This window comes from Frieseomelitta varia, unplaced genomic scaffold, assembly GCF_011392965.1.
Source record: "Frieseomelitta varia isolate USP_RPSP 00005682 unplaced genomic scaffold, Fvar_1.2 scaffold_214, whole genome shotgun sequence".
Taxonomy (NCBI): Eukaryota; Metazoa; Arthropoda; class Insecta; order Hymenoptera; family Apidae; genus Frieseomelitta; species Frieseomelitta varia.
Window position 1 is genome coordinate 664,065 of NW_025109906.1, and position 27,937 is coordinate 692,001.

Here is a 27,937-nt window from a genome sequence, read left to right on the forward strand (position 1 = left end):
TCTCATTCACTCGTATCCTGAACGAAAAGGTGATTCACTGAATCTGCAAATCGACTTTCTGTTTAGAAGAAATGAAAAACGTTAACACTAGAACTACCAAGGACTAAAGCATCAGAGACATTAAAAAATAGAAAAATTGTAAAATAGAATACACGAGCTTTTATTTACGTATTTCCCGAAAGATCATTTAAATCTTTAAAAATGTTTATAATGTGTCTATTGTAACAAAGATTATTAGTTAGTCAATTCGACTAAACGATACTGCGCATTTGAGCGATCGTTGATAGCCGATCGAATTGTAATTTTCGCAACAAGAATTTTCCAAGTTTTATTGTTTCGAAATTTCTCTCTTGGAAAGTCGACGCGTTCTTCGCCAGAATCTTCGTCAGAAATTTCACGGGAAAGCACTCCCGTGCAGGGCTTGAATTTAACTGCAAACTTCTAAAAATATAAGTTGTAACTTCTAAATTATTTCTTTCTCTGTTATAAATTAACTTTCACATTAAAATTGAAATGCCAATAATTTTAAAAAAGATCTGGGTACTTCGGAAGAAGGAAGATTATTTATATAGGAAGATCTATGATAAAAATATTATTATCAGTATTACTCGTCATCGTGAATTAAAAAAGAAGTCAAGTATAGTTGAGTTAACTTTCAATATTTTTATTAACTTTATCGAACATTGAACAGAGTTAGAGTTCGACAACCGAATTTTTGTCGTTTAACCTTTAAAAAAAAAAAAAAAAAAGAGACCTCGATCTTCAAGATCATGCTCTACAATTGTGAAAAAAAAAATGTTCCAGACTGATTGTTTGGATTTTTACAATTAACTTTGATAATTAGAATAAGAGTGAAACTACGTAAATTTGAATAATCAGAATAAAAGTAAAACTACGTAGCCTGTTTTCGTAGCGAGTGAAAATTGATTTTATCACGGTGGACAGTCGGTGATTAATCGGCGTTAAAAAAAAAGCGAGCTGTGGCTTTCTCGATTCTTCGTTCACCCCCTTTCTCTTCGTCTCTTCTTTTTCATCGCGCTTCGTCGGAGGGAGAGAAATTTTCGTCAGATCGAAAGTGGTTCCGGCTCCGCGATAAAACGCGATTTTCATTCAATCTGCGGGACACTAGCGCGCGGCTTTGCAATTCGAATTAGACCTTAAGCGAGTTAACTACGTCTAGCAGGAGAGAAGGATAGATAGAAAATTCGCAGTTGCCCGATGCACTTTTGAATAAGTTACCGCTGCCTCGTGTTAACGTGATTTTCCACGAAAGAGAACGAAAGATTTAACTGTCGAAAGTTCTCGCGAACTTAGAAAATCATGATACTTCTGGTTTTTTTTTTCCCTTCGCGTTGATCGTCACGGTTTCGAAGATACTCGAAGAAAGAAGTTTATTTCTGAAAGTGCGAATCCTGAAAACCCTTCTGCTAAACCATGGTTTTCACGTAGAAAACTGCCTAGAGAGAGACTTTATTTGCGGATCACATGCAATTGGCTGCTTCCCTCTTTAAAATTAACTTAGCTCTTGATACAAAATGTCAGTGTGGCACAGTTTAGTTCAAGATCTCGACCATATAATTTGGCAGTGCCGACAATAGGAATGTCTTAATTAATAAACTATGGTGGTATGAGTTATTTCCCTCCCCACATAATGTATTTCTTTTTAAGCAAACCATATATTACTCCTCTGTTGATTGTTCACAATTTTCTCAAAAGGTTTGCATCTGTAAATCTCGGATTTGTGCCGAGTGCTTAGCTGTGCTTTCTCAGCGACTTAACAGTTCTCTTAGTTTTAGTTGTAAGCTCCAGTTATAAGTATGTAAATAGCATACATGCATCTTAGTTGTATATCAGTGTAATCCTTGTACAAAAGTTTGCGAAATTGTTTCTGTACTGTTAGTATGCACAGCAATAACCCTGTAGAGGGTTCTATGGCGTAAATAAAAAAAAGAAAAAAAAGTCCTGGAGAAACGTCGATGATGATAACGACGGGGGAGAAAAAAGGACCGATTCGCAGTGTCTGCTAAATGCCATCCTTGACATCTTTGGACAAAATAGATATGTTCGAATGGGCTGCACATTCCCCGGTCGGGAACCGGTCGCAGACTCTTCTTCTCCGCCGATTTCGCAACTTCAAGGCGCGCTTGGCTTTATCTGGATCTTTATCTCGATACGGAATATTTATAAGATCGAACGACAAATTGCAGGCTAAGTAGTCACCGGCGGCTTCTTTGTCCATTTTGTTTCATTTGGAAATTGCTAATTAAAAAGATTAACACACATTAACACATTATATAGTGTATATAATTATATATATTTATATATATATATATTTATTTATATAATATATATATAATTATATATATATATATAGATACATGTATGTTCTTTTTAATGCTTTTATTGATTTGTTCAAATATAGATAACAAATGTACAAAGAAAGTAGAATAACAGTTGACAATTCAGTGAAAGTAATCGCCAAGTGGAAATGAAACAAAGCCTGTGGTAACGTAAATGCTGCGGGAGGAGATGTTAAACGTGTCGCGTGTATCAGGCACATCATAGTACGTATATTTCTTCTATAATTTGGACAAGTACCATCTCACATCTATAGATACATCATTCTACGTGCTGACAGATTTGGCTAATTGAACAAAAACGTTTCGTGTCCACTGAAAGATTAACTGTTGATTCAGTTGCTTTGTAACTTTCGATATATCGGTCATCGGCCGATTCTTTTACTCGATGCGGATTTTCATCATTTTCGATTATGGAAATAAATAAAAAATATTTATACAAATACACCGTCTGTTTTTTTCTTTTTTTTTCGTAAATAATACTAGTTACAATGTAAAATTCGCTATTCTTGTACTGGCTGGATCTATGAAGTCTTTACATATATATATGTATATATGTTCTTCTTTTTTTTCCTTCTTTAAATAGAGAATGTCACGCGCGAAGAAGTCGTAACTGTGAGCAAATATACATGCACGCGATACAAGTTCCGGTGAAAAATTTGTATAAATTTGTGAATAAATTAAACGGGCAACGTTCGACAACGTTGGATCAACTAAGAATAATATTACATTCGCTAACATTTCTGTCTATACGTTATACACTTAAAGGAACATATTTCCCGTTGTTTTGTTCGTTTAAATTGAAATTCAAGTATGGAACATCTCAGGAATAAATACATGTACGACAATTTTACTTAAGTCTATTTTAACTATCTTGTCTATCAATGTTGGAATATTTTTTACAACGCGCGTCTTGCAACATCAGTGCACAATACTTTCAATCAAAATTTACGCGGATTGCCGGAACTTGTATGGAAAAGTATATACGTATATTACGATACGAACTCGGCACGCATGTAACACACGTATATATACATATACGTTTGTCGTCAAAAAATTCGAAATTCATAATCGATCAACTTTCTATCTTCTAGATAGATATTATTGCGTTATCAGCGGTCGTTAACAATAAAAAGCTCAGAATCACTATATGCAATCTAGAAGAAACATTTCGGTTTCTTTTATATATTATATAGAAACATACCGATATATACCGCTACCATCGTTTGTTTTTTGTTTTTTTTCTTTCTTTCTTTCTTTTTACATATAGAAAAAATTCGACTAAACAGCTTAGAGTTGTTCTAAAACAATTAAATTGCAATTAAATTCGCACTTAAAATTACGCAGTGCTGTAGGAAGACTGAACCGAATGAAACTAATCTTTGCAACTATTATCGGTGGGCCTATAGCGCTCCCTCGAATGAAAAAAGACGCTTGAACAACGATACACACCGATTGTTTGCCTCTTTTACGTATCATCTAACGTTCACGTTTACAAACGATTTTTACATTTCATTTAAAATACAGCGTATGTATACATTGAAATCCAGTGTCCTATAATTAACAACTTAAGTCTAATATGTACCAGCTTTGTTATTTCATCGTTTTGAAAGTGCAACTTGGCATCAGTGTGTGTATGTGTATGTATGTGTGTGTGTGTGTGTATAAATACTTATGCGAAAACAATCGCGCGATGTATGCACAAAAATATATTACATTACATTACACAGTAATAATTCAATATGCACAAATGAGATACGTACATCACGTAGAATTAAACGAAGACCTTTAGTTCGTCGTACTAAAAAATAAATTATCGTTACGTTATAGGATTCACGCAAATTATCCTTAAAAAAAAAAAAAAATGAGCAAAAATGCCGTGGCTGGTATCGATTAACATTATTAACATTATATTGTAAGCTTTAAACCCATCTGCCGAGAACTATGTACTTAAACTAAGAAAGGGAAAACGATGATTACAAAAAAAAAAAAAAAAAGATAATCTTAAGAATGTAAGCGTAATCGCGTGAGCAATTTATAGAAAGACAAATCTTTCGAAATCAGTACGTGCTAAGAAAGCTGCAAAGTTTCAAGCTAGGAAAGCATTCTGCCTCGTGTTCTCGATTTTTCTAACACGTACAATCGTTTCAGTATTTACCTAGGTTTAAGTCTTTTTTTTTTTTTAAACGCTAATATCTACACATAATACATAATTTATAAAATTCTAAAGCTGAAAACTCGTTAAATGTTTTCGATAGACTAAACGTCCTATTCGAAACGCGTATCAATACAATGCTATATAGATTACGGTCGTGAACGGCTTTTGAGACGAATTTCTGTTTTCTCGAACAAAAATTCTTTCGTATTACTTTATGAAAATATAACGAAGCGTTGTTAAAAACGCATTGTCAATACACATATGTCGTCTAGCGCTCGTTGATGTGCTCTTGGCGTTCTGTGCAATATGTAACACATTCGAACGAAATCATCGATGACGATAAAACCTGTATCTATATAATATAATTAATATACATTTGCTTGATTACATTTGCACCCTATTAACACGCTTCTTACAAATGTTCCTTTCAAACATACACTCTCAAAATATCAATTTCGCGTGTAAGAGTTTATCGATTCCTACATTGAACTGATCTCTAATCACTTTTATTATTAGTAAATTCATATTATTCAACGTCCGGTTTATATAATGTAAAGAAACAATGATTTTATCGGTATCTATCTCACTTACCAGTTTGCACAAAAAATTTGCGGACATTATTATCTTGGACGATTATTGTACGGTTCCACCTTTCATTCTTTTCTTCTTCCCTCCATCTGAACGTCTACTTTCATGATCCCGACTCACTGTTTCTCTCGTTTATGCTCCTTTTCTTCTGACGATTCTTCCCGAACGGCTGAAACCATTCTTAACATTAGAATGGCCAATAATTTGTCTAGTGGATCCATAAAACCTCGTTGAATCCATTTCGGTATCGTTGTACGGGCATGAGAAAATCCTAATTTTTGCAAGATGTAATCTATTCCATAAGGCTCGATGCTTTTACCAGCCCACGAAAGCAATCTTTGGCGTAAAGGATAAAAGTTACATAACTTAATAGCAGCAACAATAATGACAAATTTCATCATTACCTTACGGTCGGTTCAACGTGCCATGTTTTACACCTGTACGATCGCCAATCTTTTATAAACATCTCTGCTGGATCGAACTGTTTACGTTTCTTTTCATCTTCGGAAGTGATCGTCGTTGTAGCGGAAGTACTGGCAGTGTTCGTAGTTCCGCCTTTCTTTTCTTGAGGATCTGGACTATGCGCTCGTGCACCCATGTTCTATAAATAATTACGTGACAAAAAATTTCTTCCCATAATGCGTAATTGCTTTGAAAACACACAAAATATAGTTTACCACTTTCTCTTTCTCCTTAACGTATGAAGTAATTAAATCATGAAGGAAGAAAAAGGCCTCTGCGTCTACCGTAACGAAAATGTGGTCCTCGAATTCGGTAATGAAACTACATTCGACTAGTGGTTTTTCACCTGTTAAAAAAGAAAAAAAAGAAGAACGTGGTTTTTACACAATAAATCTTATACACTGTTCATCTAGTACTAATTTCAGCATTGCATTTCAATATATAAATTAATATGTTCAATGGTACATAAATATCGTTCTTGAGTAGTTCAAGAACTATATCTATGCGTCAATATATACTAATTTATGTAATGAATTCTATATTATATATTGCGTGATTGTAACTCTAACTGAATACTAAAATACTATATATTATTTCTCAATGAAAATATTGATAAAATTGCAATTACTTTGCAATTGTATTACTTGTCTTACACTTGTACTGACTGGTATATAAAAAGCAATTATTATTTATATAAATATAAACTATATTGTTTCATTATTGTAAAAAATGTATGCTTTAAACGTCAATACTGCATTACTTTATTTTGTATAGACCATGCATACTAAATATGAATTTGATCATACAGATTTAGCAATTATAAAAACTGAAGTCTGATCTTTAGCATTTATTAAACATTTCATGCAAAATTGTTTATGTAATTTCATATGTCATAAAACATTCAATAATCTGGCCTACGAGTCAATCAATCTTATTAATTTCAAATTGACAATGCTTCTTACCAAATTTTAAATAAATCAATTTTCTTATTGTACTTACTATATAATATATGTTTAGGAGCTCCTAAAAATACACAAAGAAAATAGTTGCAACACATAATTCAAAGAAAAATGGTTTCTACTACAGCTTTCATTTTTATAAATACAACTAAATATTGTGTAAATTAAACATTTTGTTACGAGGATTCTTAAATATTTTGACTTGAATTAAATAAAGAATAAGTAGAAACATTACGTACCGATAACAACTGGAGTTTTTGCAGTTTGAAGATGTTCAGTTTTTAGATGTAATTGCAATGATGGTAGAGCAAATATAACTTCCCTTCCGTGAGAATGTTCTTGTAATTTTCCAGAAGATGCTGCTGTACTTCTTCCACGAGTTATATTACCGCTATCAGATGTGCTATCTGTTCGTTCTCTTTCAACACATGGAAATCGATCTACAGCTGTTAAAGTAACATATCTTGAAATACTTTGTATTTAGATTATTAATTTTCAATACGTTTATAACGTACCGTCAATTTCACTACTAGCAAATGCATAATGAAACCATTCTTGTAATGATTTAAATTGTGGTGGGAACAATACGCTACGACTTAATTTGCAAACAGTAGCCATAGAGTGATGTCTTGCATGTTGCTCTTGTTGTTGGCCTAAACTGATGGTTAATGTTTGCACAACATGAACATCGCGCGTATTTGGGGCTGTCAAGAATAACAATTATTAAATCACTTTAAACAAAACACAGGTTTTAAGTTATACTCAATATGATATTCCTTACATTCCACGCTTGGAATTTCTTGAGCTTCAGTAGTGAAACTGATACACGGTTCTTTTAGCGAAAATATTGCCCAACTTTTACTTTTGAAATTAATTCCATGGAAACACGCTAAACTAATGTTACATCCGTGAAGTTCCATTGTTCCTCCAAGTACAGTTCCTGTTGATGGTAAAGAAAAGCTTAAACTACCTAATTGGAGGCCAGCAACTTGGGCTAATACACCTTGCCAATGTCTGTGATGACGAGCATCTGACATTGTAACTGCTTGATTCGTGTTCCATGGACCTATAGTATATGATTTTAAAAATATATATTTTATGACATATTTACAATATACTTGCAATATTTATATAATGCATGTAGCTCAATTATATTAAATAAATGGTTTACCTTCATTAGTAGTTTTCTTTTTCTGTGTTCTTTTTCTAAAGCTAGTGTTATTTACTCTTTGATGCTTTGGTTGTAAGGAACTAAATACTCGTTTGCTACTTTTAAATTGTTGACTGAAAAATTCATCTAATTTATAGTACATTTTTAATAAATCCGCTGTTGTCGATTTACTAATCATAATTTGCAATTGATCCCATCCCAAGTCTCCATGCATAAAAATTACCGCAGGCCTAGATTAACATTTCAATGAACGATTAAAAATTTGTTTAATTATAATCTATAAAGATTATAAAATGGATGTAAAATAACCTTCTCGTTGGCATAAAGGCATCCCCACTATTATTACGATTAATTTTCCATTCATCTCTCAATGTAACATCCAATGATGATACTCTAGACATCAATACACTGGTTCCCATATAATCCAATCGCAACTCCAATGCAAACAGTTTTAAGCCTACAGTATGATCAGGTTCTATACCAGGTTCTTCTCGAATGTGTACTATAAATATACACACACGTAAATTATATAATTAATTTAGCAAAACTAATATATATTTTAAAATAAATTTTAATATCAACAACTTACTATATGTATCAATTTCACTCAATTCAATGATACCGCCAACAATACCACCCTTTGCATCCAAACTAGAACCTCCCAATCCAACGCCTATATATAAATTCTTATGTCCAGTACTACCTATAGACAATCTTCCATCGGATCTAAAATCTTTTGTCATCCATGTAACATTGCCCATGACATTACCCATGTTCATGTGAACATTCAAACGTGTAAAATTTATGGCAAACAGTACTAATGTTTCCCATGCAGATTCTCTTAATTTAAGTTCTGATGTTTGTTTATCAGATGTGAAACTCCATCCTCTACCAATATCTAGTGTCAACATATGTATAGCAGTAATAAAAATTACTTGAGATTATTGCCAAAGATTTCGTATATATAAAAATACCTTTTAATCGTGCATGTTTCGGTATATCACTTTCTAAACTCAATCTTAATTTGTCCCTATTCAAAGTTGGACTTCGTTCTGGAGCACTTTTCGATAATCCATCAACACCGTGTCGATCGTAATGTTTTAATAGAGAGCTACCCATAACTGCTTCTTCTTGATTTAGAGAAGGACTACCATCACCTTCAGAATATGCGGTACCTGAACTTAAGTCTCCCAGAAACAATCGACGTACTATACTACGTCTATACCATGCTTTCGGAAAAGCCAAAATTTCACTTAATCGTCGCATATCATATTTAAACGAGGCGGATCCGATGTCAACAATTGCTAAAAGTTGCGAATTAATTTCATTAATTTCCTCAATATGTGTTAACTGTTATTTAAATATGAGAAAAATGATATATACTGGAAAATCGAATAACTGCACGGCTGGTATCTGACATCTTCTTTGATTGTTCACTTTGGAAATTTAATTTGCGACTTCTCGACATATGAAATTTTACAAATGCGACGTTGATACTTAAAGAATCTTTTCTTTCACTATCAGATAAAGGTGACCATTGTGCTTCTTTCAAACCAGTTTTCTTTCCGCCACCATACGGATGAAAAATATAAACAGAAAAATCAGCAAGACATCCGGTGACTGACAGTCCACCAATCGCTGATCCAGTAGGTTGTGTACCTGGAGATTTGTACTCTCGAAACTCTGTAAGTTCTTCTTCTGCTCGCTTGGACGAAAACACTATATCAAGGGACGGCAATTGCAAGATACATTCAACCCGAGAGACCGGTAAACAAGAAAATCTGAAATGAGAAAGAATTACAGTAACTAATAATATTTATAAATAAACCAATAAAATTATTTGAAAATTACCTAAAAGTAGAAGGTTGCATATGAAAATATACTATCACATCAACAGGAAAACTCGCGTAAACATAATTGCTACTTGCTGCTGTAGCAGCCCAGGATGTACTTTCCACATTTTCCACTGGAAATACTGCGTTCGTTTGTGCATTATTATGAAAATGAGTTTTGCTTGGTATTGGTTCTAACGTTTGTTCCAAAAATTCGAGGATATGTGGACTTATTATAGTTTCTTCTGGTATACTTTGAAGAGTCATCCAAGCAAATAAACTAGCCTTCTTAGTACTAGACTTTTTGAACGCGGTTACTGATGAAGGATTAAGCAAGCTATTGTCTGATGATACACGAGGAGATACAGATTCCTCTGGAAGTGTTCTAGATTCATAATGTACCTGTAATAAAATATTAGAAACATATATACAGGCATATATATGTGTGTACGCATAATATTTATATATATAACAAAATAGTTTTACCTTTACATCTAAGCCAGGAATATGAAAAATTGTTAAATCTACTAAGGGTACATTTGTGTGTTGTAAATATCGTAATCGAGAAGTACTCGTGGTGGATGATTTTTCTTTACTACTTAAGTGTTTCCTGCTACTACTAGGGCTGCTTGGTTGAAATTCAAATGTACCTCCTGAACATGATCGCTCTTTCTTCATTCTACTCATACTATAAAAAGAGAATTATTTATATTAAATACATGAAACATACATTTTTACATATAGGTAAAAATTAAATTAGATAATAGACATTTACATTTTAATTTCATCTTCTTTTCCTGGATCCTTCGTGTGGAGTACACATTTACCACTATTAATTAGAACTTTTACATCAAGTTCAAAATCTATGTTAGGCTCTTGAGCTTTTTGAGGTGTTATGTATGGTGACGAAGTTGACGAAGATTGTTCTTTTCCAAACGAATCAAGTAGTGGTGCACTATGAAAATTATAAAATTAAATTTAACAAATGTAAACATATTACATTCATATATTGTCTATATTTTATATTCACACGTACTTTCCTTCCATACTGTCATAACTCGAAGTGTAACTGATATCTCTGCTTTTCTTTCTCAATTCAACTCGTTCTCCGTCTATTTCGATAGTTTCTGGCCATTCTAATTCTCCTTCTGGCAAACTTAACTCAGAACCAGCGCTTGGAAGTGATGATTGTCTACGTAAAAATGTTATTTAATTTTGTGGTAAAAAAAAAAGAGTATTAAAATTATTTGCTAAACATACCTGCCCATTGTATGCGTGTCACTAAAAGTAACCCGCGGTCCACCTAGTCCTCTCACACGAAGGGAGGCAGATCTGTAGATAAATATATACTTAGATAAAAGTTTCTGGAGAAACTGAAATAACATTTTTCTAAAGTGAAACTATACAATACCGGCTTGGGCCACTTCTAGGACTACTTTCATAACTAGCAGAATTTGCTGAATTGACCTCTAAATTCATATCTTCAGGACTTTCGAGCTGATTTTCAAGTGTTGGCGATGGTACGATAAACGAACGCGATCGATACGTATTCGGTTTCCCTCCTAATCCTAATTTCCCTTTTATTCCTGAAGCTTTAACCGACTGCCTCCTTAACTTTTGAATCATATCTCTATAAAAATTGTTATTTTGTTTAATATATTGCATTATATTTTATAACGAATTTGCTTAACAATCTTACGTTTATACCTTCTAAAGTCCTTGAAAACCATAGCTTCCAACTCATGTAGACGCTTCATTTCTTGTTCTATTGTTCCATGAGAAGCACCTAATGATCGTAGATCGTTGATAATTTTTGCCTGTTCATTCATCTCTTTTTCTATTAATTTCGATCTCTTTTTCGCATCAAGCGTAGGATCAAAAACAAACGCTGGTAGACTATCCGTCCAATTTTTGGATTTCTTCATTAATATACTTTCCTGTAAATATTTAAGATTCGATTAGTGAATAATATACATTATGTAGCTTTAAATAAAACAATTTATGGGTGTAGAAAAATAAAAAAGCGTTCTCTCAAAATAGTTTTAACAACTGATAGTTAGTTTCTAATACATTACCCAATGAAAGGACCGAAAAAGTACTATAGGATAAAATAAATATAATTAAACCATACTTTTTTCTTAACCTGGCTAGTACTATTATCTGGTTGATCTGCATCATCGCTATCATAATCTGCAGGTACATGAATATCATCTTCTTCAGAACCAGTCAACATTGTTAGTGTATGCCCAAGTGCCGACAGTTGTTGTCCTACATTAACATCTAAATGAATATCAACACCTTCCATTTGCCATTGTACATTTAAAATCCACTTGGCATTGTCTGAAAATAATTAGACTGAATTATCCATTCCTAATAGAAGATTGTCAAAATGAAATTCTAGTCTTATTACCAGATTTGTCTTGTTTTTGTGCAATTGTTCTACTACATACTTCATAAGTGCCTTCAGATACCATACATAAATTCATTATACTACTATCAGATACATCTGGTTTCCAATCATCCAGAGAAGTTTCAAAGTCATCAGCAAATCTTAAGCACAAACCTACAAACCTTTGAAATACTAACATTTGATTAATCCGTTCATAATATATATTAAGAATTGAATAATTAATAACATTATACCTTGCTTTACTAACTAAGCTACCGCTGCTGCATGCTGATATGCTCGTATTTTCTAACGTCACTACTACAGCACCTCTTGATTCGCCATCGTACAATCCTCTATTCATACCCCAGGTAGGTGGTAAAGGATTAAGTGGTAAACAAATACCCATATCATCTACAGTCAATTGTAAAAATAGTGTTCCCAAATGAGGAGCACTTAATTGACTCGTTATTTGACCAAATGGAACTTTTTCAAATACTTGTTGAGTAGCGGTTAAAACCTCTTTATTTAAATTAGCTCTTTTCTCATTCCAATATTCGTACGCGTTTTTATAATTTAGCCAAACAAGTATAGCTTTGTCAATAGCCATTGGTTGAACATATATTAATGGACGCTTTAGTGTAATTAATACCACTTCCTTTTCTTCACCTTGTACCATTTCTTCTTGAAAAGCATTTCGTAAACCTACTCTGGTATTAAAAAAGGCAAACTGCTGAAATTCTGGCTCTGCTTCTTCAAATAAAACATTCTTTAACAATTGACCAAGACTTAAATTAATATCAACTTGTGCTTTCCCAAACAACTTCATGTATGGATTTGGTTGAGTAGCACCAGAGACATTTTGTACTCTGTTAGATAATTGGAGTTCAACAGCTCCAGTTTCCAATCGAACCGCCGAATTTGTTGGAGTTGTTGCAGTTAATTGTATTCTCTATATATGTATAATAAGAAAAATATTAAAAATTCTGAATAGCTGATATTCTAATATAATACTGGAATATACCTTAATGCGAATAATTAATGTGAACAATATTCTTTTTACAGCTGCACTGCTTGGCTCTTCATCTTCTAACCACAAAGGAACTGGCTTCTCTCCGCCATAAACTTTCTGTACAACTTCGTTTACCTCTTTCATAAACACTTTTTGCACGAATACCAGGTGATTAAGAAGATCTGTAGTCAGTGAATGTTCGAAAACACCAATATCTGCCGTTGCACTAAGATAACTGCCTTGTCTTAATACAACACCATCTATAAATTATAATAAGACCAATATATCTATGTTATAAATTATATAGTTTACAGCATAAAAATGATAAATTACTAACCAGCTAATTTACTATCATTCATGTTACTGTTACCATCTTGTATATATTCCGCCGATACGTGTACTTTGGGAAGTTCAATACTAGCTTCAGAAGGTAAATTTGCTTCAGTCACTTGAAGTTTTGTCGTGAAACTCAGGGTATGATGAGGTAAGTCTATTGTAAATTTAGCTTTACTACCAGTTATGCCGGAACTAGTTACTTGATCCATTTTGTATTGTGCTTGTAAAGATGGTAGCAGAGCTGCCGTTATACTCAAACTTTGAAATATTATATGAAATTGCATTACAATCGGTTCTAACAAGCTAGATACTACTTGTGGTTTTTCTAAATCAACTGATGGTGCTGGCGCATAATGATGTGGACTACCAGGTACTCCTGTATCCACGTCATCCTGCTGTTGACCTCTAGACATTCTTGAAGAAGTTCTTGTTACCCTAAGTTCCTAAACATTTTTTATTATTTAAAATTATAACAAATCTAATTAATACTACTATCACTATTGAAAACAATAGTATATATTTACTTGCAAAGTCGATGATAATTGTTTACTCCCTCTGGTCATCATACCATGTAAAGCTACTGGATGTTGTGGAATATCTATATTGACTGCACCAACAGTCAGTAATCCACTATTCTTATCTTTTTGTCGCCTGCTTATACTCGAATATAAAGCTTGCGACTTGCCTACGGTTACTTTAACAACTGTTTGTTGATTAGGTGCAACACCTTCCAATAAAACTATCATTGTTCTGCCAATTTGACCAGTCAAACTACACTCTAAGCTGGCAGGTCTTGATTTTTTACGACAAGTGAAACTTGCATGAAGACTCGTTATTTCTGCTTCAAGTTTCAATCCACTGAGTGTAGCTAATAATCTGGTTCTGTGTATTCGAGCAACACCAAAAATAACTAATCTCGTTCGTTCTCCCGTAACAATATCTATAATATATTTTTATATATTAGTTATGCATAAAATAAATGATAAAATTTAGTTTTTAAAAAAGCATTAAAGATATTAAATTAATATTAACTCAATTCTCGTGGAAGTGGTACAGGCGTTGAACTATTTTCAGCATTCAATCCTTTTTCAATGTCTACATCCTTCGTTTCATTCAACAATTCATATTTTCGACCACTTTTATAATGTTCTGAAGCGTCTGCTGGTATAGAAAATCGATGTGTAATAGTTTTGGTCTCTGGCCGAGTAGCGTACAAATCCAACAAGTAATAAATCGTTTTCCAGCATCGTGGCGTTAAATGTGTTGTATCTTTACATTTATCGGGAAGTACACAAAATTTGTCTAAACCAGATCCACTTGGACTCGCTCCAAAATTGGGAGTTATTACACCTTCGCTCAAATTGATATATCCTTTCACGCTCTTCCCTGTACTACGTAATTTTTGAGCAAAACTTTGTGGTCGAGAACGAATGCTTGCACCAGGTGATATAACTCTCGAAAGATTCGGTTCGAAACTATTACGAAGTAATGGGACATCTATCTTTTTGCCTTCTAACAGAAGTTGTTCTTGTAAATCAGAGGCTGTTGAAAACACAAGAATGTTTTAATTCATGTTTAAGTATATAATTAATAAAAAGTAAACAAAATAATATTTACTTGAAGATGACCCATTTTTTACTGCTGTATCATTAATAATTAAGTTATTGTTTCGTTTGTTTTCTGGTTGTTGTTCTTTTAGTTCCATTTGCGTTTCTTTGACGTTTTGATACATATTACTAATTTGATGCAACAATCTGAGAAGAGGCATGTTGACTTGTTGACTAATGTATCGTATATTTAAACTAAAATTCACAACTGTACTTGTATGTTTTTTTAATTGGCCCCGAGATATGTATAATACAGTTTGCTTTTGAATCATATCATCCACAGTCATATCAGCCATTTTCTTAACGTCAATATCAATGCCGATTTTCTCGCATAAAAATGCTGGTGTTTCCGGTGGTATATCCAAATGAAATTTTGAATTTCCTTTCTTTGCTTGATATTTATTACCTAATACATTGATTTGAGTTCGTGTTACATCACCATTTTGAATAATATTCTTAAGTGAATATTTTTTTTACATACCTTTTCTTTTATCTGTTACTTTTCCGAATTCACTGACAACTATATCAATACGCATAGTTTCCATATTCCCTACTAGAGATAAATTTGATCCTAATGAGTCCAAAGAGGATACATTATTTACATTTCCTGAACCAATGGCAGATAACATTTGTTGTGGCATAACAGATAAGGAAGACAGAAGTGGTTCAAAAATTAAATGTGCATCTAAAAGTCTAAGTGAATCTTTCATAGGATAGAGAAGTGTACCACTATGAACATCAGAATCTTCTGTATCATCTGTTGTCATTGTGTTGATCTTAGAATCCTGAAAACATATATCATTGTATCAAATATAAATGAAGATGAAAAAGCATAATAAGTAGAGCAAAAAATTTTGAAGTGTAGTATATAAAATAGAGCATATCAAAGGTGATACATTCAATTCTACAATAAATTTGAAGTACCTTTAAAGACTTTTGCTCTGCACGAAAGACCTAAGACGATAGGAATAATAAAAATGTATTGTAAATATTTCTTCTTGAGTTTCTACGTATAATAGATGTTACTTACCCAATTGCCTTTTAAATTGCTTTTATCATTGTCCTTTATAAATTCTTGTTGTTTAGCCATCCAACTATATAGATCTTCACCAGTATTTAAAGGTTTATTAGAATGATGACTCGTAGGAGATGTAACTTGATCTAAGCTTCCAGTGCTATGTTGACTACCATGTCCACCTCCAGAATAGATACTTGGATTAGAACCCAATTGATGAGAATGAGAAATGTGAATTTGCGGTGTCTTCTCTTCCCGCAATGTACCGTAACCTAATGTAAAATTCTACTTGTGTACACATATATTGCATATTTTTATTGTATTAAAAAAGCATTAACTAAAAAAATAAAGCACAAAGTACTGAGAAATAAGCAATACATGTAACTAAAAAGCAATATATGTGAGAAATGAAGAAACTGATGTTTGAAGGAACACATAGTGCTAAAGTTGAAAGGCAAAGCAATACAACCTATAGAGAAAATTAATGATATATGTTCATTACAAACAAAACAGTCTATTCATTAGATTATTTATTTCAGTTATTTTAATATTTACTTCTTTTTCTCATTTGAACCTTGTATCAATTCAGTTACATTATATTAATGTATAGACTGTTTGTATATAATCTAAAGAATTTTATTACCTTATACTTACTTATATTATTCGGTTCCCGAGTCTGATTGAATAACCCACCACTTGCAAGCAATGGAAAAACAATACTTGCTCTTGTGCTAGCAGGCATTTGCGTGGGTTGTAATGATTTTCCTTTCTTTAGACGAACTACTGGTGGAGAGGGAGAGGTTAATGAATCCGGGCCTGGAACCGGTGTTGTTATAGGGGTTGTGTCTTTTCCCCGAGGAGAACTTACAGGAACCGTCAAACCATCACCACAAATACCTGGTCATTCCATATCAAGCTATGATTTTTGTTTAGAAAGCTTACGATTATACTGTTAATGTATATTTAAAGACATATAGTGCTCCATTATTTACAAAATGCATTTATTAATTCAGTTTCTATAAATATATTCTAAAGTCTATATTTAAAATTTATATAGGGGAAAAGATATATGCACAGACTAGTAAAGACCAATATGCTTAAAAATTTCTTAAATCTTTGACAAGATTTTTTATATATTAAACAATTAGACGAAACTCTCAAAATAGATAGTTTATCATATATAAAAATTAAAATTTTTTAGATTAATAATAATGAAAAAGAATTGAACAAAAAATATAAACAAAGAAATATTTTATATATAATTTATATGTAAATAGCATAAAAGTCTTTAATAAGAAATTGATGTTATTGTATAAATATTTTACAATCACTAATACTAAAGACACATGATGTGCCTATATGAGAATGCAGATTAAGGTATTAAGCAATTATTAAAATTACAATTTAAAGCAGATGCTAAAAGCTGCAGGTGTATTAAATTGAATTCCTATAAAATGTCAGATTATCTAGCAAAATTATATTAAAAATACTGTACTAAATATCTTTATAAATTATATGATTAGAATTTTGTCTTAATTTAATTTATACCTGTACTTTTATCTTGTCCAGTTTTGGCATGTGTATGCTTGTGCATGTGGTCTGTGTGAATTAACATAGCACATTCATCTGTGACTTCCTGATCATCAACTTCTCCTGCGCTACCCTCACCATCAGTCAGCAAATTTTCCTGTACATGAATAAGTCAAGTCCAAACGTTTATCCAATTCTTTAATGGTGGAAGCAAAATAGTTGATTTAATGATAATCAATGTAAACAAAATAAACATCAAAATTAATTTTCAATAAATTATAATAAAATAGTTAATAAATAAAGAGTTGTGAGAATACTTTTAAGAAAATTTTGGTTTCAGAAGTTTTGAATTTCACAGGAAGTCTTAAAATTATGACACAATTTTTACATATATATACATATGATATTTCCAGTTAAATATTACATAAACCCTGAAGAAACCTTCACCATTTATAATTCATAATACCATATAATGCTAGTTTTTATTTACAATAATTGTACTTAAAATATGATTTAAGCACTACATAAGATTATTAAAACATATATCTATAAATCATAGTGTTCATATGTGAGTCTTGTTAATAAACACATATACATCAAAGTACTAACACAAGGTATTACATTTAAATAAAGTTAATAGTTATTTGACAAAGCTGATATATTTATTAAAATGAAAATAAATTTTTATATAAAAATAGTATGCAAAAATACTGTGTTAGAACTACTTTTTTGAATATATTTTTAAAATTCTTACTGAATTTTACATTGTAATCATCCTCCTGCACAGCCTTGCTTATTTGCTGAAAAAAAAATTCTCTACCAAATTATGTTCCCCATAAAACATATTATGAACTTCTGAATGAAAGAGAAAGCTTCCTCTTTACTGTACTATAATGTTATAAAAGAAAAATGTAATATTTAAAAATTATTATCTAATAAAGGATAAATGGAAAATATTAGAAAAGTTAATGTTAATAATTGTTTAATAAGAAAAATATTAATATGAGAAATATAAAGAACAAAGTTATATAAAATTCCATTCCCATTCTACTTTAATTTTTAAAAGGAACATTAAGTACAAAAAAAGAAAACAAATAAAATTCGTACCTCATCTGGGTCTGAAACTGCAAATGTGACATTCAATGGTTTAACATGTTTGGTTTTATAATTATGTTCCAATAACAGTGGAGTATAGAGAACATTCTTCCATTGTCTGCTCAATACTATAACTCCCTGGTAATATATGAATAAATGCATACACATATAAATATGATTTAAAATATATTTATAAAACTTACTTGTCGAAGTGTTGATAACAAAGGTAAATCTGATTCTTTTAAGTTAGCTTCAATACTTTTTAATTCATTTAATAAAACATAATTTTGTAAAATTGTACACAATTGACAAGATGGATCTTCTTGTAATGTTTTAGCCAATGGAGTTAATCTTCCGTAACGACTCTATAGAACAAATAATAATAAATTTCTTAAATATAATACATTTAGTCAAACATACAATATATAAGTAAATACATACTTTAGTGGGCATGTGTGTCGCTTGAACATCTAATGCCTCTGCCATGAGACAAGCAACTATAGCAGTTGATCTTCGATACATAGCTCTAAACATGTGTACAATTCGAATTGCAAACTTATTGCTAGGATTCATCCAAGCATTTATTGCAGGTGATGCAGTACTTAATAAATTCCAATCTAATCGAGTATAATCAATTTTTCTTGTTATAGGTGTGCGAGGCGGCGCTGCAAAATTAAACCATACTGTTTTTAATTCTATGACACAAGAAACGGTATTTCCATTTCCTGTTTTTGACGCGAGACTAGCACATGTTGCACTAGTATTTATTTGTGCTCCGTTATGCAAGTTCGTTGAAGCTGTTTCTGGTTCAGCTGTAGGTGCAGTGGAAGCTATAATAAATTATAGATCAATGTAGAGAATAATGTAGATACGTAATATTTATTAAATATCATCGAATTTAGAAAATTAAATATACCAGCTGCATTGTCCAGTTCTTCCTGGCTTTTTACGCTATCCGTATAAAATATTTCAGTATCAACCTTTTTATTATCATTTCCATTTTCTCCTTTTTCAAACTGAGATTTTTTTGCTACTTTCAATTTGATACCCTCTAAACCACATTCAAACATTATAAAACCTAATCTATCTTCTCCGCTACCAAGAGTAAATTCCTCTGTTGCTTGTGGAGATCCAGATTGTTTCTATAATAAATACATTTCTAATGAATGTTAGATAAGATACATAATATTAAATGTAAGTTAGAAAGGACGAAAGACATACACTTTTTTCTTTGTCATCCGTAAATTGAGGTAAATAATAATCAACACATTTTAGTGGAGAAGTTATTCTAGTACATGTGAATAACACTCTTGAATAATGAGCAGGAATTGCTGTTATAACAGCATCTTTTAATATTGATGATTCGTTTCTAAGTCTACGTAATTGTGAATGAGCTTTGCCTATTATGAATTATTTAAATTAATATTATATGATGTTTAAAATTATTACGGTAATATCTTACGCAATTTACCTATATTTAAAGTAACTAAAATTTCTTCTTGTTGTTTCTCAGAAGTTTCTATATACACTGTTTCTCCACTTCCAATATCAGCAACTACAGCAGCAGTTTGATGTCCAGGTAAAAATGCCTTGCTAATTTTATTAACTTTTTTTTGATTTGGTAGTACAGCTGGTTTATGAAACGTTTGAACTACTTCTCGGGCTTGTTTTCCAATATAAAATCTTGCTGTCACATCGTCAAAACAGATGGCGAATAGTGATACACATGTTAAATCACGAATATTTTCAAGAGCAGAAAAAGATATAATTTCTTCAACAACAGAAGCTTGCAATAAAGTTATATTCATCTAAAATTAAACAGTAATATATGTATTAAATTTAATAAAAAATTATATATTGTGAATTATTAATTACCTTTGGTAAAATAATACTGCCCTGTATTTGTGTCATAATGCTTTCTTCATATACGTTTGTTTGTAATGCAATTTTACCTGTTATTAAACATGTACATTAATAAATAAATGTTTATGCATTAAAAAAAAATTGAATGTAATAAGACTAACGTTTGTCGTCACCTTGACCATTTTTAATATTTCTTTCAGCAGTGGATCGTTTCGAACTAGTTTGTATTTGACTCCAATAGGATAAACTTTGGTCTTGTTTCAAAATATTAGCATCTTCAACTTTTCCAATGCATTCATGATGAAGATGATTGAGAATTGTTAGCGGATGTAAAGTAGCTAATGTTGGTATGATAGCATCAATAAAACGTTGTAGAGATTCTAATACCATCGGGCTTAACATGACATCTACATCTCCCTTAAACTTTACGATAACCGTCGTTCGTGATCCATTTTCATGCTGTACAGTTAATAATTCTTCCTTATTATGAGTTGTATGATCTTCTTCTCTCTCCATAAGATTAATAGTTGTACTATCCCAAAGATATGGATGTGTAGGAGTTTTATTACAAGAGTTAGCTACAGGTGAACCATCGGACCTTGTAATCATTTTTAGCGAAGTAAATCCTTCCGTAACAGTTTCAAATTTCGGTACGTATCTGCCACCAACATAAACTAATCTACCATCTTCAGTACGTTGAAAAAGTGGTGTAGTAAATGCGGCACCTCCTGCTGGTATTGATGATTGGCTCCAATTTGAACAACGTATCTGAGTTAAATGGCTAACATAGCTTGACATAAGTAGTGGAGAATCAACAATTGGCTTATTTACTTGCATATGTAAATTAACAAGCGTAACATCTTCTTGCGACGATACAGCGGATATGAAACTGGTAGAAGAAACGGAATGACTATCCGATGAATCACGTAGTCCACCATTTACACCATTTGACTCAGTTTCGTTTTGAAAACTAGTATTTCGATTTACTCTAGGACTCCGTTTCATACTTATCGCCTGTGGTTTTGCTCTCTCTAAAGTATGTGCTTTTTCCGATACGGAAACATTCACATTTGTTGAACTTTCTACAATAGATAAGTCTGATGAAAACTTTTTTTTCATACTGTCATTGCGATTTAATACAGAGCCAGATCCGATAATAGATTGGCGTAAACTTGATGTGCGACTTCCGCTTAATCCATGACTCGTATCCTCATCAGCAGAATAAAAAGCTTCTGAATGATTTTCTGAAGACATAGATATTGTCCGTTGAACCTGTAACAATAAAAAAGTTTTTAAAAATGATTTTAAGAAGCTATTTAATTATATTAAATTCTTAATCTCACTTCTTGCTTCAATTTTTCTTCAGACTCTGATTTTACATATAATGAGTGGTGAGAGTCAGAAATGTTGATACTATCAACAGTTTTTACGCTTGTTTGCATTGATTCAGAAAAATTGATTTCGGTAGATACTATCGGTAGTGATTGTGGGCTATTTGATTCAAATGGTTCTACATCTGAAGCGTTGAAATAGTCAACTGCTAATTTAGAATCAGATACACTACTTTTTGGAGCAGTTTCGATTTCAGGAACACTTAAGATCGATTTGCTGCGTTCTGTATGCAATTTTGAATCTGAATCTAATTTTTGTGGTAACTGTACAACAGGACTCGCATCTACTAATCGTGAATATGGAACATCTTTTACACTGCTTCCACTGTAATAAAAAATTGAAAGTTAAAATATTTTTTATGTATAAAAAAGTAAAAATATTTATAAAAATTAAATGTCTATTAAATGTCTAAATACGGTAATGATTTCAATATTTCTTTTGACTATTATATCATTAAACATAGCATATTAGAAATAAATGCTCAAAAATAAGATTATATTTTCTAAGTTAAAAAGATAAGCTTGCAAGAAGCAGAAAATTTTTGTGGAGACAGAACCCACTGAAACATAAGATACATCAAAATATTACATTGACAAATAGCAGCATAAATGATATATAATTTTTATATTTTTGTTTAATATTACATAAAATTTTAATTTGACTTTTTTATTGTTTAATTGGCATATTAGCATATTATTAAACTATTGTTTGATGGGCATATTATAAATACACAATTTAGCGCATTTATGCAGTCATGCAATATTCAAAGAAATTAATCAAATCATTAAAAAGCTGCTTCGAAGCTATTCCAAAGATTACCGCATCGATGTATAAGAAAATCTTCTGCCCAGCAGTTTCCGTTCCCCACTGCATGCGAATGGACTTGCTGATGCAGTAATTAATTTTGTACTACTAGTTTCTTCGATACCGGAATCTTTATTATGATCTGTCACAGACCTTGGTCGTTCGACACCCTTTTTCGAAGTTTGCAATCCATCCTGCGTGGCAGTCATTTTTATTCCAGTAATAGGATAATCTTGTAAAGACACATCTTGTAAATTATAAGGTGATGTATGAAATACCAGTTGACCGCTATGCAATATAGACTGTCCAAATCCTTTTTCTTTTCCGGATTCGTTAATTCTGAAATGATATACATAAAAAGCAATTGCTTAATAAATTAATAATTATCAGAGTAATTAACAGATTTTTACCTGTATGCAGCAACATTTATACCATCCTGAAAATCATGATAGCTTGGTTTAAAAAACCTTGGACCATTTCGGTTATTTCCAAAAAATGCACAGCCACCTATACAACCACACCTCGTTGCTTTTACCCCACTTTCCCGAGGCCATAAAAACCATAAACGTTTGGTAGCTTCATCATGTAGTTTTAAATATTTATTTTGTATTAAATGTAAATTATGTTCAGGAGTTGGAAGAGAAATAGCAGCTTCTAAGATTACTGGCCCTAAAGCTACGGATCCTACTTCTAACCAAATATCAGATCCATCACCTACGATATATAAAGTTATATTATCTTTAACTTTATATTTTTAAAGTTACATATATTTGTTATACCTGACATACGACTGCTTGCGTTATTATGTGACCTTCCACTACCAGCTGTATTGGTGTTACTTGTATTTGCAAAATGATCAGCTGCTGATACAAATTGTCTTATTAATATTCTTGGTAATACACCAGTTACTCCAGATTTTACTTGTTGACCATGAAGATTGCAAGTTGATACGCGAATTGGAGATATCCAAGTGTGAATAGTAGTTCCTACTTCTTGAAAATATAAATCAATTGCATCTATAGCTATTCTAGTCATTCTATATTTTATATCTTCAGAACTAGGACACCTGTAACAATATTATAATATTACTATTTTTAAATTCATAAACATTAAAACACTTCATACCTGTAATGTTTCTCAATATCACTATCAGGACATTGTAAAGGTGGAATACCATGATGACAATGATGTGGTAAATCTGGAGGACGTAAACTGTTTTCATTATTCTTTACCATTAATAGAAATGTTTCTAAAGATATAATGAGGTGATGCAATTGAGGAGAACTCATTTTCCCAGTCAATTTTCCTAATTGTACTTCAATCAACCATGCATATTCCAAAGTTTCTTGATCTAAACTTCTACCTTCATTACTGAACATTGCATGTCCCCTAACTTGCAATGCACTCAACATTAAATGTCCTTGATTTAAATGACGTTCTTTATTCGAGCGAACGACATTATCAGTAACTAATGCGATCGCTGGTGATAGGAGCAGCTGAAGTTCTGTTTCCTTATATTTCTTTTTCATTTCAAATCCAAATCGTTCCAGAAGTATAACTGGGCAAGGAGGGTCATTTTCTCCACAATTTTTCACCAAATGAGCTTGAATATCATGCATAGTAATTCCAACAGTTACTTCTAATGGTCGATAATCTCTTGGATCAAACGGTTTTGATTTTGCATCCTCATCTTCTACAGATTCAACACTGCTATTTTGAACATCTCTGTCTTTACTTCTCTCTGTACTTATGGATGTAGGATTTGTTCGACTCTGTTGCATATCAGTAAATGTTTGATAATCGCCGAACAAATTTTCTTTCAAGTGTATAAAATTTTTTAAAAGTGATCCATATAAAATTAATATAGACGGACCTATTTCAAGATCTAAACTAACTTTGTCAGGAGCTATAGATTGTGGATCAAACTTTTGACTACCGTTTCTTGTCCAGTGAAGACCTGGTGATTTTCTACATCGAGGAATTCTCATTGGAGATAGAAGAATTTCTTCTTTTTCTGGTGTTGTTATATTTGCTTGTGGTGTAGGTCCCAATGGTGGACATGGATGATATGTATAATTGATACTTAATGCCACGATTGGTACAGACCAACAATCAACCCAACCAGCTCCTTTCTGACAAACATTTCTCCACTTTTTATTTTTATTCAACTCTGATAAATATATATGTGATCCATCACGTGTCATAATCTTTGCATTTTTATTCAAAGCTAACAGAATTGTACGATTTGTATTGACTTCAGGTAGATAAAAAGAAAGATCAACACTTTCACCTTGAATCCAGAAACGCAAAGGTATTGTAATGGGCAAATAATCCACAAATGGAAGATCAAATGATAGTTCAAAAAATTCTCCGCAAAAAGCAATGTGCGTATTTTCTTGATTCTGTGATGAACAATCAATCCAATTATATTCGTTACATAATGTAATTAATTCAAATTCTTTTAACAATAAATTGAACTTCCATGTATAAGGTACAAAATGTAAAATATCAGGTCTGGCTTTACTGGCCCAATCATTAATCATATCTTGAAAGAATTCTTTGTGCGAATAAACTAAGTTAGCTGTGGCTTTACACCCAGTTAAATTCAACATCCATTCTTGATGATCATTCCACTTTATTGGATAATGACATTTAACACCAAATTCTAACGTTTCGCTTTCAACTAAACTTCGATATTGCAAACTTGTAGTGGCTTCTAGATGTAACAATTGACCTGTTATTTTTGTAGTATATCCATCTTGTAAAACTATCCATGGCATAGTAATTTCCAGATATGATCCAGGCCCTACATTAATATGAACTGCATTTGTTTCCCTGTTTTTGCTAAAGAGTATATCAATTGTAGCTTCATTCAATGTTGATAATCTTATATCAAATGATTGAACTTGTCTTTTCTCTCCAGTAACAGGGGTTTTTGTAACTTTTAGTGGTTGATAATCATTAGGGAAAAAGAATTTAAATAAATGTTCTCTTTGTCTATCAGCCCATGGTCCATAACTGAAATCAGTGCCTTTTCCACATTTAATATCAATGCCCCAGATTGGAGGCATAGCTTCAACCATATCCCCATTTACTAACTGAATCATTTGTGGATGTTCAGGAACAAATCCAGCTTCATCCATGTAATAATATACTTCTATGTTGTTTGAGCTCAATACAACAAATCCTTCACCCATATACCTAGGTGGATCATCTACCATTCCTGTATACTTTGGACTAGGTGCTAAAATAACTTTGAAATTCTCTGCTTTACATTTTGTGAAATGCATGAAATGATCATATCGAGATGCTGCCGGTTTTGTAGAATATACAAAATGCGCTTCCTCTACGGTTATTGATAAGGTCGTTGGTATTAACCGATTGCCAAATACCAATCTTCCCTAAAATGATAGAATACAATTTTAAATAATCGTAACATGTTATATATATTGAAAAATGACAAGTGATTTATATACTAACTGTGCAAACATCCAATTTAATAACAGGTATTAAATCTCTCCATGTTCGAGCTATAACATGAGCTTCTTTTTTTCTAATATTATCAACATGACGTGAAACATCTATCGTGTTTATTTGTTGACGCGTTTCATGAGTAGTATTACTAAATGATTCTCCATCATGATCATCACTATTAATATTATGATTTTCCTCGTCAGGAAACATTTGTGGTGTAAGACCAAATATTTTTTCTAATTGTGCATATAGTTGACAGCGATTATAAACATGCAATTCAAAGCCATTTAACATAACAGAAAGTCGTGTATCAGAATGTGAGAGATCTAAAAGAAAATTTATTAAAAACTTTAATACAAATGTATGTATTATAATTTCAGTCATTATATATTATAACATTTTATATATTTAAATTACCTTCAGATACATCTTTGGGAACATAACTTCTCCACCATCTAAATATAAGCCATCCATCTTGTACTCTAATGCTATAATCTGTTGTGATATAAACTATATCCCGAAACATTATTTTTCCACTTAATACACTTAAAGTAAAAGAACCTAAAAATAAATAATATGTATTACTATTTATAAATGAATATTTACTAATATATATATATATTTACATATGTATGTCTATAAATATATGTTCTTCAAAGACTTACCTACTTTAACATATCCATCTCTAAAAAAAAATCGATTTAATAATTTTGTTATTATATAACCGATGACTCTGCTATTATAATAAGCTATATAAATAATCCATGAAATAGCAGACACTAATGAGCAAAGTAAATATATAAAACTACTATCCATTTTAAGATCTTCGAGGATGACATGATCGGAATAGTTCCAAAAGGCTGGTTCAATTCCAGAGAAAGATGGAACTGTAACATTGTACAGTTCGTTCTCCTCCATGATGATGTTGTTTCTTTATTGCAGAATCAAGAAATATTAGTCATTTTGTAATTAATCACTGAAATTATAAAACAAACATATTTATAGAAATAATGAAAATATAAACATCTTTATTTGGTATGCTTAAAGTATTTTGTTTGGAATTTTAAAAATCAAATTCATAATTTATGACAATTTCTCATTGTTTGATCTTTATTTATATTCAAAAATTGCTATTCAATTGGAATCGAAAATATAAAAAAAAATAGTTTGTAAACATAACCTAATCAACTATAATTAAAAAAGTGTTTGATAATTTCTTCAACAATCGGTTCAAAGTATTACTTCATTGTATTTAATATCTCATTTTTTTATGACAATGATAATAAATTGTTATCTATTAATAAGTAAGGGAAAAAATAAACGTGAAAGAAGTTTGTTATCAACATAAAATATTCACTGTCGTAAAAATTAAAAGGGAAAATTTACTTTATTTTACATTTATTGATACTTCGAATTATTCAAATAATTGTACACTTATCAATGAAAGCAAAATATCTATATCTATGTGTACGTATATATATATATATATATATATATATATATATATATACATATATATATATGTACATATATATAATATAAGAGACTGCACATTTTAAAAAGTACTTTATGGATAAATATTAAGAAAAATTAATTTATTCAATTAATTTACCTTTATTCGACACTTATATAAGAATTACATTGAATTTTTGTTGTGTCATTCATGGTTTTATGTTTATCAGCACATCAGTTTTAATAGATGTCACACAACTGTCATCGATAGACAGCAACATACATAACCACACCATAGTTGACTACTGGCACTAACTATAGATTTGGTAACGATACCATAGATGAGATACAGGATAGATTTTAAATCCTGTGGAATTTTACGTAACATTTTAAAATTCCTATTTCCAAAAATTTAACATAATTTTATCTACATTCTTTGTGAAC

The 27,937-nt window shown here is 31.5% G+C and overlaps 1 protein-coding gene across 14 annotated transcripts; it reads right to left on the bottom strand.

Moving 5' to 3' along the window:
• Positions 1 to 2,931: 2,931 nt before the first annotated feature.
• Positions 2,932 to 27,812, bottom strand: LOC122527292 (transmembrane protein KIAA1109). Of its 14 annotated transcripts, XR_006306319.1 has the most exons (50): positions 27,654 to 27,812; positions 26,707 to 27,017; positions 26,459 to 26,602; positions 26,048 to 26,367; positions 23,693 to 25,968; positions 23,347 to 23,633; positions 22,978 to 23,281; positions 22,583 to 22,906; positions 21,715 to 22,087; positions 20,533 to 21,643; positions 20,384 to 20,460; positions 19,980 to 20,316; positions 19,730 to 19,908; positions 19,425 to 19,650; positions 18,950 to 19,338; positions 18,712 to 18,873; positions 18,521 to 18,646; positions 17,432 to 17,570; positions 16,538 to 16,780; positions 15,899 to 16,155; positions 15,793 to 15,822; positions 15,350 to 15,653; positions 14,879 to 15,274; positions 14,294 to 14,803; positions 13,786 to 14,201; positions 13,263 to 13,704; positions 12,938 to 13,185; positions 12,171 to 12,865; positions 11,938 to 12,098; positions 11,659 to 11,867; positions 11,235 to 11,464; positions 10,939 to 11,157; positions 10,788 to 10,859; positions 10,564 to 10,719; positions 10,303 to 10,482; positions 10,014 to 10,215; positions 9,547 to 9,929; positions 9,079 to 9,476; positions 8,670 to 8,999; positions 8,285 to 8,593; positions 8,005 to 8,197; positions 7,696 to 7,925; positions 7,306 to 7,590; positions 7,040 to 7,228; positions 6,764 to 6,970; positions 6,565 to 6,588; positions 5,781 to 5,911; positions 5,508 to 5,704; positions 5,107 to 5,439; positions 2,932 to 4,867 (listed from the first exon to the last, which is right to left on the bottom strand). XR_006306319.1 is itself a non-coding variant. In XM_043651326.1 (49 exons), exons 2-49 carry the CDS (start codon positions 26,957 to 26,959, stop codon positions 5,220 to 5,222), a joined length of 15,093 nt encoding a protein of 5,030 aa, XP_043507261.1. In that variant the 5' UTR covers positions 26,960 to 26,972; positions 27,654 to 27,812; the 3' UTR covers positions 2,932 to 5,219. The 14 variants fall into 14 exon arrangements, 13 of the variants coding, with proteins under 13 accessions (XP_043507261.1, XP_043507269.1, XP_043507262.1 ...); XM_043651326.1 differs by having other exon boundaries at positions 2,932 to 5,439; positions 26,707 to 26,972; XM_043651334.1 differs by having other exon boundaries at positions 2,932 to 5,439; positions 22,721 to 22,906.
• Between the last annotated feature and the right edge of the window lie 125 nt (positions 27,813 to 27,937).